The 12,100-nt window shown below is 39.6% G+C and overlaps 1 protein-coding gene across 1 annotated transcript in view; it reads left to right on the top strand.

Annotated features, from left to right (window-relative positions):
- AFF2 (ALF transcription elongation factor 2) overlaps positions 1 to 12,100 on the top strand; it is a 254,917-nt gene that overhangs the window by 126,181 nt on the left and 116,636 nt on the right. Inside the window, exons 6-7 of the mRNA XM_075720780.1 lie at positions 971 to 1,007; positions 1,258 to 1,309. Of these exons, the coding sequence (XP_075576895.1) occupies positions 971 to 1,007; positions 1,258 to 1,309 (89 nt within the window). The remainder of the gene's footprint in view (positions 1 to 970; positions 1,008 to 1,257; positions 1,310 to 12,100) is intronic.

The following is a 12,100-nucleotide window of genomic DNA, read 5'->3' as shown; positions in this document are numbered from 1 at the left end:
TATCCCTTTGACATTCAAATTTAAAGTGCCATGTTTACTCTTAGGGCATGATTTACTTCACAAGGGACTGACTGACAGCACAGTATAATATTAGGAACTAATAATGCCCTAAGAGGAAGTGCAGTGAGGGCTTTAATGACTTTAACATCCTACAGAACTAACACTTCCAGCAAAGTAGTGCCTGGCTGTAAGATGAGGCTGTAAATAACACCTTAATTTCAAATGATCAAACTCTGCTTGGAAGCTGATTACAATCACTGCGGACTATAAAGCCTAGAGAAAAACTAAGCAAGAAAACACTGTGACATTAAGGAAGCAGCTTAGTTATTGTGAGACAACAAGAATCCCGGCATTAGCACACTCGGTGTTACAAGCCAGATTCTGTGTTGGTTTAAAGTTGTTGTACTTCCATTGATTTCATTGGGTTTGAACCACTTTCCATCAGGTGAAGATGTGCTTCCTGTGTCTTTATCAAATCCTGTGTGTCACAGGCCAAATAAAAACAGTGACTATCAATAAAAGGTTACTGTATTTCCAAGCAGTGAGATAAAAAAAAAAAGGCAGGCATTAGTGCCGAATTTAATGCATAGTTTCATTCATGCTGCAGTCTGAATCGTACATTACAGACGGCTCATACGCACACCCACGCCAAGCCTGGCGCAGGCTGGGACCACTGCAGGTGTAAGCCTGTGCAGTGCTTCCATAAAGCGGGTAGGTAGATTTACAGCAGCTGAGGACAGGCTCTTGTCTGAACTGTGAACGGGTGCCTCAGTGGTGCTCTGTCTTCACAGTTAATGTTTTCTTAAACTAATGTCCCTGGTACTGCCTTAACAATCACATGATCGCTTCCCTGCACCATCTCCTTCCCTGTTTGTGTAATGCCAGTGCCCTTAATCTAGCAAGCTAAGATATACCTACCTTCCTCATCTTATTTAACTAATGCTGACATTTTGTGTGTTCTTCTTCGTAGGACTCCCAACATCTGACCTCAGGATACAATGTACAAAGTAGGTCTTCATCATCCTAGTCCTAACAGTCAGGGTTGGGTATTTTTTTTTCCTGCTTAACTTCATTAAAACAAAGGCTAAAAAATTAATCACTGTGGTGCTAAAGCAGATCAGTTCCATTTTTGATTGCATGTTATGCATTGTGGCATGTTGTGAAACCAAGTATAATTAGATGGGCTGACAGCTTTGGGTGCATTTTAATTCTACAGTAATCTTTTGACATTTGAAAATGTGTTTCCTTTGTTTGCAGAGTGGAGTGATCCAGCAGGGAAAGTTGCAACTAAGTCAGTGCCACAAAAGTCGTAAGTATTATTATTTCCAGCTTTAAATCTCATTTTAAATTTATCATAAAGAATGAGCTTATTTCTCCAAAGGTAACTAAAATCTAGCTCTACTCATAATCTTGTCCTGATGTTCAGGTGTTCTCAGTAGTCCTTAAAAATTAGCCATAAACCAGTTTTATGTTTTCAGTGCTTATTACTCTTTCTTCTTTTTAAGCATTAGCTAACAGAGGTATGTGTGAAAGATGAGTTTATTAAGCAGAAATAATGCTGATTTTAGTTGTACAGCTTGCCAAAATTAAATCACTTTTATGCTTCTCTCATCAGATACTAAGCCTCTTACAATAGAAAATGCAACCCAATGAACAGATGATGCAGGAATTTTAACATTCATACAGTGACAGAGAGTAAAACACATCATACGGAATGATTCTACTAGCTGGTGTTGAAAAGCTGGTCTTGAGTTTTGTACACTTTGAAACAGCTAAAAATCACAGATGATCTATAAATATGACAGTTGAAAATTGTGGAAGAGCTAATTCTCCATTGTGTTAAACCATGTTCTTTGGTGCTTCTCTGGTGTAAGGCTGCAATAACATAGCAGTGAGTTGAGACTGAACTGGTTTTTTACTTTTACCCCAGGATCTCAAAGTAATTTACAAACGGGAATTAAATAATAACTTTGAAAAGTAGGTTGTTGTTTTTATACTTCTGAAAATGTGTGGGTCTGATTTCAGTTCAGAGCTGCTTTTTTTTTTTACCGTTCAAGTGTTTTAAACTACTGAATGCAGAACTGCGCTAGCTTAACTGACGTTTGTGTAAATACAATATGTTCATTTAAAATGACTTCAAAATTATTCTGGCGGTTCCCCTAAATCTACTAAGGACACAATTTTAAGTAAATCCCTATAGGGGAAGAAAAATCAATGCAGAGATACCTATATAGGTTTTTTAAATGGATTTAAATATATTGATTCTTAGTGCAAGTCTGTGTACAGGAGAGGACTTGTTGGAGTTCAGTGATTTGTCTGTGACCATGTAAGAGGTGTGGGACTGGACTAGGTTTGGGTGCCAAATCCATTGATGAATTCACCAGGCTCTGAAGATCCAGTTCTTTACTTATAAATTCAAGTCATGGAGGTACTCATTCAAATAAAGTTTGTTGAGTAAAGCTTTACAAAATTACGGTTAAACGACTAATTCAATTTTAAAATGAAATGTTTTTTTCTTCAGATTGAATGAGAAATGGGTAGGAATGCTAACGATAAATAGATTAATTTGCACTAATAGCTTTTATTTATGAAACTTAGTAACAAATTAGTTTTTGTCCTTTGCTATTTGATTTCCAGTAATGGCTTGAGGTTTTTTTAAAGAATCTAGCCAGCTATACCCACTGTTCTTGGTAGCGGAATGGGTGCATTCATGTTTCAGAACATCTAAGTAATCCAAACCTAACATCGAGCACATTCCGTAGTAAAAAAGAAAAAAAAAGTAAAAAAATATTATTACGTCTTAAAATGATTTTTCTCCTAAAGCAAGTGTATTTGGATTCCACTGTGAAAAATATTTTAGTGAGTATACCATAAAATACAATATTTCAATAGTTTGTAACCAACAGTAATAGACTTGTCAATCATGGTTTATAGTTATAAGCTGAATTTCAAAAGAACAGTGCTTCAGAGCTCAGTGGTATATAGTGCATTTAATGGGACCAAAGCTCTCTATAGGAAGCCTGATATAAAACCTGAAGACACTGAGTACATTTTATGAACCAGTTGCTCTCTGTTCTGGTGCTTGATCTAAAGTTCCAGTACTATCAATCAGATTTCTGCTGCAATGAACTGCCTTCTTATGGTAGGTGATAGATTTTACACATGAGAGATCAGAGCTGCAATAAAGCTACTTTTATTTTTAGCTTCCAAATGAAGATCAGCTAACCCATTACTATCACTTTTTCTCTTTTACTGCAGAAAAATTGTTAAGGCAGCTTCTAAGAATTTCCATAGGGCTTTGGGAGGTTAGAAGGCAGTCCACTGTGAGACTTGGTATTACGAGGCCAATTTGTTTCTTTAGATCTGCGTGTGCAGTTACCACCACTTTCACTGGGAATTACAGTACTTGAGGACATAATGAAATTAAAGCAGAGAGTGGGGCAGAAAGACGTAATGGTATCAAGCAGAGCTGGATAGTGCGATCCAAATAAACCCCGATAGACTGACAGCTCCCGCAGTCATTGTGTGTTTTAATAATATAGTATTTATCAGATTGCAGTTGTATTAAGAAGGATTTACTCTTTCCAGCACTGGTCAGGTTCAGGGATATTGGAGCATATGAGTGAAATTGCAGTCCAGCTGATCCCCAGTAACATCCGCTGCTACGCTGTCAACCACACAGCATGATCTTACTGACTTCAAAACTGTATCCCCCACCAATTCCTTATGTATTTTGTCAATGGGATCTGTATTTCAGTTTGATCGAACGTGCCTGAATTTGGGTTTGTTCATCTGTATGCTTTGTTAGAGACCTTATAACCTGGGCATGTTTCTAGATATTCCCCAACTTTTTTAAGTTTACCTGCAATTCAAGTGAAACTTAAGTTATATTTTCCATTTACATTGGTCCTAGTGACAGGCTTACAGATTCCATTGGCTTTTTTAGAAATCCATAGGAATTGGTAGTAATGTCCTTGCATTCACCATATCGCTGAGTTATACCATGACTAGTTGAGCGATGCGTGCAGAACAAAGATACTTTACCTTCGTGATGCTGTATTCAGCTCCAGCAGCCAAGCTGCCTGTATGTCATTACAGAATTCAGGTGTAGAAACATTGGCGTCATGGGAGATCAGACCAAAGGGAGGTATGATCTTCGGAAGATAACCTTTCAGGTGCGTGCTTCTAGGGGGAAGAACGGAGGCAACATACTGCAAGATAGATGAATTGACCAGCGTCTTGCTTTTGTAGGGGGATGCAAGATGCATGACTTACTGTCTTAAGTAAAGCTTTCTGAAATACATATTTCATCCTTTGAATACTGTTTCAGTGTACTTTATTACATCCACACGCTGGAGAAGCCCAATCCCCAATGCTTTGCAGCAGGTAAAGTAGCAGGTAGTTAGGATTGTGTCTAAATTCTGTACCTATGTTGTACATGAGTATGTGTACATGTAACTAACCTCAGATCCTAATTTCTACTCAAAAATCTTGAAAATGAAATTTTGACCACTGATGTGCACGCGTGTGTGTATACCGTGGTGAATTTTTATAGCTGAAATCAGGCTGTGTAAAACTACGGCACTTGGCTTCCCTTTTTTTTAATTTCAAGTTCACTGTAAATCTCCATTGGGTATTGTGCAGTCAGTTTTCAGCCGGTCTACTCTGATTAGTTTATTATGAAGCATAGTAAGCAGGAAAAGATAAGGTGCAACCAATTGCACTGGGAAGGATTTTCTGTCAGGTTCCATGAATTTGAGGGTACGAACTCAGCTCGCAACTTAGGTTTCTGTTATATAATTGCCATTGCAAGTATGTCATCCTCAAACATCCAGTCCTTTTGTTCTGGTTTGGTTGTTAGCATTTGGCCTCTGTCCAGTTGGAAACTACCCAGAACCTTTTTAATCAAGTACATCCTGTGTTTCGAAATCATACTGCAGAGTAGTCTTGGGTAGTTTCCATAAAAGCCTAGCTAAAAAGAAGAATGTAATCATAATGGTATTCTTCCCCTGTCATAAAATTACTTCCTATACTTACTGTATTAATACAGTATTAAAAGGCCCTTCTCATGGGCTCAGTGAACTACCGGAAACCATTTAAAAACTTAGAGCAGCAATTTTTTATGGATCAGTCAAAAACAACTTATTTTATCTTTATAGAGTTTTTGTTATCCATCATCCTTAATGATACACAACCTGTGTGGGGGCTAGAGAACAGCTAAATACAGTGAGCTCGAAAACAAAACAAGCAGCTGAAACTCTTTATGTGATATTTCAGCAAGGATTTTTCAAAGCGGGCTCACCACTGGTTTCAGTTGGGCCAGGATTTCCCTTCACAGTTCTAAAAAACTTTCAGTAAATACCAGTACTTTTCTAATCCCAAAGATTATCATAATACTTGATGGAAGCCTGTTTGAAAATGGAAATGTGCTTCTTGACATCTAACTACTTTTCATAAGTATCTAATGGCTTTTTGGAAGTTCTCCACTGTGTCAGGGACAGCCACCTGGGAGCATGGAAAACAAAATTTGGCAGCATGTTCAAGCTATGAATTAAAGGTAATTCACGGTTTGAAATGAACCAGCATGAGGTCCTTATGAAGAGTAATCAGACATCAAGAGGATTTTACACCAAGGATTGTATATTGGATAATGCAACAACAAGTAATGTTGTTATTCAGAACGTTCAAATCAAGAAGCACTGATGAATTCTTAACCTTGAAAGGAATCAGTTTTAAAAAACTGGGATTCATTCAATGTTGATGCATCATTTCCAGTTGAATCACATGAACCAAAAATGTAAAATTCATCTCCAGCTGGAATAGGAAGAATGTTTCTATTTATGTATCCAACTCTATACCTGAGTTCCAGTCACAATCCAGCCCAGGTGTAATATACCGAAGAAGCTGAAATTTCAGTATTTCTAATTACAGTTTTTAATCGATCACCTTAAAGCATAAGAGCGTCAATTGATCCCACGCTGTTGATAGCCTGCTTTCTTTTATAGCACGTGCTCGTTTTCGCTTAGCCAGTGTGGCAAGCTTTAATCATTAGACTAAGTGCTACCTGTTTGCTAGAAGTAGAAAGTTCCAAAGGTATTCCCTCTGGGTAAACTGGGAAAGTCGTGAATACAAGGGACTTACACTGCCATGTACAAATTATGATAAGTGAAACAACAGTGGCACGTAATTGGAACTCCATTAATCTTTCGAGGGCTCTAGTGCACCATATTAAAGGGACAAATAGCAAGTGAAAATAGAAAGGTCTGTTTTGATAAGATGTCATTAATCTTTCATATTTGCTGTTTTGTTTTGTTAATTCGAAGTCTGCTTTGCATCCTTTTGCCTCGTAAGTTCTTGGGTTTGGAGCAATGGTAGTCAGTCAAGATTGTATCGTTTCGTTCCTCACTGCCACAGGCTTTTCCTTTTGAGCAAAGTACTAAGTAATTGGGACTAAAACATACAAGCATTTCCTATGGACGGTTGCCTATAGAAGCAAACTTGCAAAATATTTCAGCTGCTGTGAAATACGTTGAAATCCAGTGTTGTAATTAAAAGCCCTGTATCCTTGAAGATAAGCCCATTATTCAAAATAATTTCTAAATTAGACTTTTAATTTGTTTTCATTATTCAGCTGGCTCACATACAGTTTAACCTCCCTGTCAGAATAAAGTTATTTCCCAATACATTCTTTTCCATGATCTCTTTCTCCTGACATGTTTATAAATCAGTTTAAAAGATTGTGGGAACAGAACTAAATTAATTCTCTTGTATTTTGCTGATCAATGTTGAATAATTTTTCTTGACTGTCAGAGACTTACATAATTACTGCCTTTAAGAATGCCTGAAACGAGCTAACCAACTGCATTCTTGCCAGCGTTGCTGATTGCAACTCAAGTGAGCACTGGACCATTTGAATTTCCTCTGATACTGTATAACCCCCCATCAAAAATTCAACATTTATTTGCCCTAACTAATGAGTCGCAGTTGAAATATTTTGTTCTCAAGTAGGATGCACTACTGCATCACTGGCAAATGTATGCAACCACTGAACTGCAACCACTGAAGTGTCGGTATTAATAGAGACGGGTAAATGACACACATTAATATGTCTGGATTCGGGATGTATTTCTCTGTCCGCTATGTATCAGTTCCCATTTTGGAAACTGGTTAGACTGCAAATCTGCCACAGGTTTCCCTGTATTTAGAGAGCTTTTCCACAGGCAGCAGCATATGTTGTGCCTTCGTGGCTTAAGGCCAGTCTCAAACCGACCTTCCAATTTACATTTCTGTGGGATGGAATCACTTCCGAACTTCAGTGCAACCTCAAACATTCATTTTGAAAAACAAATGTACTCAGTAAATCTGAAAATGTAAACCAGGATAGAGCAGAGGAAGCCACCACACTCAGTAACTCTCCCACTCATTTGTTTTGTGAGCTGCACTCTTGCTGATAAAATGCATATAAACTAACTTCTTGCTTGGCTTTCTGGACACCATAATTTGGACCTCACCCTGCTCCCTTTTGTCTTAACTCTGACCTGTCAGTAAATTTCAGGTTCAGAGTCAAGCCATTGCTCTCTCTGGCTCTTTCTTCCTGATGCTCTTTGCTCTAGTCCCTTTCATTCTTACTGCCGTATCTTACTGGCTTTGTAGACTTCAGTAGCTTGAGACAAACTGAGAGAATTGTCACCCAGATTCATCCGCACCATGCTGCAAAATAGTCATAATCGGAAATGGGCAATAAGCTTGAAAGAAGAATGGATTTTGCCAGGAAGCTTGGCATTCGTAATACCAGAGTGGGCTTGAAACTCCCAATTTGTGTCCTAAATATCCTAGGTAAGACTAACAGCCACTTTTCCTAATATCACAACTTAATCCTTTGCATCTTTCCTCTGAATCCCTCTGACAACCCCAATAATCCACCACATTTTTCTCAGCTTTACACTCTCCAGCCAGAGGAACTTATATTGCTACCATTATCCTTTGGGCTGAGGGCTCAGCAGGGCTCCAAAGCCTATCAATTTTCTGGCCAGAAGGCTTATTTTTTATGAAGTGAAGTTCTCACAACACCCCATGGGGCTAGGCCACTCTCACTGCATTATCCTCCGTCTTGGGTAGCCCTTGGAGCCACAGATTCAGAACAGCTTTACCTTACAAATAGATCCTCCAAAATGGTGAAAAAGGAAAATATTCCCCACTGCTGGGCTAATTACTGTTCTGAATTCCTGGAGGAAGAACTGCTTCCCTCACTTGTGTCCATGCATCTCAGAAAAATGCATTTGGAGACTTTCCTAATGCTGTAACCACAGCTTCCCGAAAAAATGATGTAGCCCTGGAGGAGGAGGGAGATGTCTGTACCCTTACTCCAGTAAGTGCAAACCAATTGTTTAATTAAAATCCATGTTATGGAAAACACAGGAGGGGGCCTAGAAAATTGGCAAATAAAAAGTTATTTCCTAATTTCCACAGGAGCTTTTTATCCTTCAAGATAAAAATAGTAAACAAAATCTGAAGGTAGTTTAGCTTTCAGGAAATTGTCCCTTACTGGAAAGTCTTGTTTAGTCAAAGTGCTTCACAAAAAGATCATTACAGGTTTCGAAAAAAAGATGCTGACTCATCTACCTCATATTGACAAGAAAGACTTAAACGGAGCTGTCAGGCTCATCTGAGTTTGCAAAAGCAGTAAATATCTCCAGTAATGAGGGGATTGCTTTCACAGCTATTTACCTGTTAGACTCTACTGAAGTATTTGCTTTTTGGGTATGCCTGATAAATTACATGCATGTAACTGTGTTTTAAGGACATATATGTGCGTTTCTGGAGAGAGAGAAGAATGCGAATCAGTGCTGCTCATATTTGATTTAGCATGAATTTCAATAGTTCCAGACAAATTTGAAAGCCTATACAAATCATAAGCTTCAAGTCTGGCTGTGTGCTAGACTGGAATTTTTTGTTAGGTCAGACCTTTATCTCAGCTTCTTTTTGTGGCTCTTTATGGGGAGATTGAAGAGGAACTGAAACTGGTGACCTGTCTTGACCTTTAGTACTGGATTAAAATTCCAGCTTGCTGCCATGGCAACGGGGCCTTGAAAATTAGATCCTGACAGAAGCAGGGAGAAACTTAAAACTGCAACTGCTGCACTGAACTGAAGAAAGGTTGCTTACAATTGTCAATGACAGGCTCTTAATTGAAATAATCTGCCTTTCCCTGTACTTAAAAAAAAAAAAAAGGAAGAGAGAAGTGAAAAAAAAAAAAAAAAACCAAACCAAAACCAGAAAACTGTGTCTTGATCTTTTTTTTTTTTTAGGCAAAAATCTGTTGCAATTCAAAGTAAGGCACATGCTGCAGAATCCAGAGGAGATTCTGGTATTATAGGTGGCAGCAAGCGAACCTGCATGGTGAGAAGGGAGCCAGACATGCACTCACAAAGGTCTAAACCGCCCAGACCAGACTGGTAGCAGGAGCCAGACAGTGGCCAGTGTTAAATCACAGGTTAACTTTCTAATTTTTTCTCCTTTAACCTGACACCAGGGATCAAAACAGACACCAGTGTCCTATCTGACTCCCAGGATCCATGCAATTATCTGTTCTGTAGATGTAAAGGGATAAACATAAGCTAGATAGTGCTATTTCAGATCAAGTGTGATAAAAGTTACTCATTTTCCAATCTAATCAATGCAGCAATCAGAGGGAGATAATAGTGCGAGTCCTTCACTGCTAAAGGAGGTTAAGTTGGTTTTACCCCATGGAGAACGCAGTTGTAACGTGAAGGGAGAAGGTGCTGAGGGTCACATAAAGGATATCCTGCTCTTTTCCACTTTATCCAGGAATCCCCCTCATCCCAAAATCAAATAACCTTGAAGATCAGGTTGCAACACTGTCTCATATTAAGCTGTGGCTTTCCCCAAACACCCAGGGGTCCTGAGGATGCTCTGAGGGCCCTGCTCCCCTTCCCAAGGCGAGAAAAGAGGAGAACGACCCCCCCATCACACAGGGGCATGCTGCCTCCTAGCCGCCACTAGCCCCTCTTTCTAAAGTCCCTGTAGGCATTGCTGTCTTCTCCCCCTCCCCGCCCCCCCCCCAAAAAAAAATGCATAGGTTTTTACATATCTGATAAAGGAGGTTTCTTAATGGACAAATAGATACCATTGAATTGGATTAGGTGCTCTGTACAGCTAGATAACTGCTGCAGAATCAGATTGGATTGTAGGTACTATATATAGGTAGATGAAAGTTTAACAACTGTAGGTAGATGGCATTAAATTTTTGTAAGAGAGAGTCTTGTCAAAGCTTAGTGTCCAAACTTACTGCAAAATCCTAAGACCATGTTTGGAGTCTGAGTTCAAGTAGAAGGCGTGCACAGAAAAATACTTCCTTTAGTTTTCTTTAGACTGTAGTGCCAACGTATTGGATTTGTTATGTATTGGCGTGTCATATAATTATAGGATCAGAGGAAATATTACAGATGTTCACAAACACAAAATTTTGAGTAATGTGTTTTGTGTCACTCACTGCATGGTTTAGAGAGAATGTTTTTCACTAATACTGTCCGTTATCAAGGGCAGATAAGCATTAAGCAAGTGCAGGTTGCGTTGAAATAATGCGTTGTATCGTCTTAACACAACACTGATTTCTGGAGTAGACTGTTGACTTGATACACGGCAGAAAGTGGGTGAGTAGGTGAGCAGTTTTCTAACAAAGGAAAACAAAATCCACGTAACATTTCTGAGGCTTTGAGTTACGTGCTTCAGTAATGTCAGACGGTTAAAAATAGAGGCCATTATTTGAAATTTCAAGTGTCAAATTGATTCCTAGAGTAAGTTAGTTATTTCCGAGGAGCTGCTGTCAGAGATGAATTTGGCCCATCCTGTTGTACACGTGCCACTGTTACCATTTCCTGCAAAGCACCAGTAATTCTGCCTTAATTACTGTCAGACTGGACTATGGAGCCCTAGAGTATCTGGCAATAAACTTGTGTTTTGCTGGGAGGGAAGGTAAAGAAACATTTAAATAGGTTTTTAAAATAAGCATGAAATCTCTGAAGATGTACTGTTGTAGTGCATGCTGTATATCAAAATATATAAGCATCTAGTTGTAACAATGGCTTTGTAAACACATTACTGAGCAAACTATGAAAAGTAATCCACCAAGGGGCTGTTTCCCTAACTCATAAGCGCTAAGTTAAGAGACCAGTGCCATAAAATAGATATGTGCTGTTAAAAAATACTTCCTTTTATGTGAGAGTATTTTATGTTAAGCCCAATAGATGATTCCTTTTTTATTTTTTAGATGCATATCTTTTAATGTTTGGAAATATTTGTGTTTAAGGCAAAAGTCAGCCGTCCCCAGAAAATCCATGAATATGTGAACATGGGGCAGACAGTGCTTAAGGGTGGCATGAAAGTGCCTACATGCACCTCACATGGGCAGAGCGCGGTCCTCTGGCACGCAGTCCTACTACAGCGATCCGCTTTTTGTGGAATTACAATATTTCGATGTATAATGAGAAAAGCCTTCAGCGCTGTCATTCCTTTTAGCAGCCTGCAGGCATGGCCTGAGGGGCGGTTGGAGCCCACCTCCCAGGGCACGCAGAGCCTCTCGCTCCTGAGCCCTGCGGTGGCTTGGTGAGCGTTCGACTGCTCCAGGGCAGCCGCACCGCAGCAGGGCTGTAGGCGGCTTACCCAGGAGGGTGTAATAGTCTTGCAGCCATTTGGGAGGCCACAGTTTCCAGCCCATCTTGGCACAGCTGTCAATCACCTGCGCATCACTTGCCTCCGTGCCCCCACCCCAAACCAGTGCAGAGCAGCATGCTGCAAAATAGAAAAGGCATGAGGGAAACCATGCCACGGTATGAGTAGTTCTGATCTCGCGTTGGCATCTTCCCTCATGCCTGGCTGAGGAGCCTTCCCACCATGCAGAGTTCGTGATAACGTCAAGAAGGAAAGGGAGATCACAACCAGAGGATGATCTGAATTCGGGGTTGATAAGCTTTTCTGCATTCATCCATCATGTCTTCTTTCAAAGCAAACAGCAGCGTTCCTGGTGACTACAGGGGCAGTTTGCTCAGACAGTGTGCAGCTCACTCTCAGAGGGATTTTA

Source organism: Pelecanus crispus, chromosome 13, assembly GCF_030463565.1.
Source record: "Pelecanus crispus isolate bPelCri1 chromosome 13, bPelCri1.pri, whole genome shotgun sequence".
Taxonomy (NCBI): domain Eukaryota; kingdom Metazoa; phylum Chordata; class Aves; order Pelecaniformes; family Pelecanidae; genus Pelecanus; species Pelecanus crispus.
The sequence above is the reverse complement of the archived record's forward strand: the minus strand, read 5'-3'. Positions and strand labels throughout refer to the sequence as shown.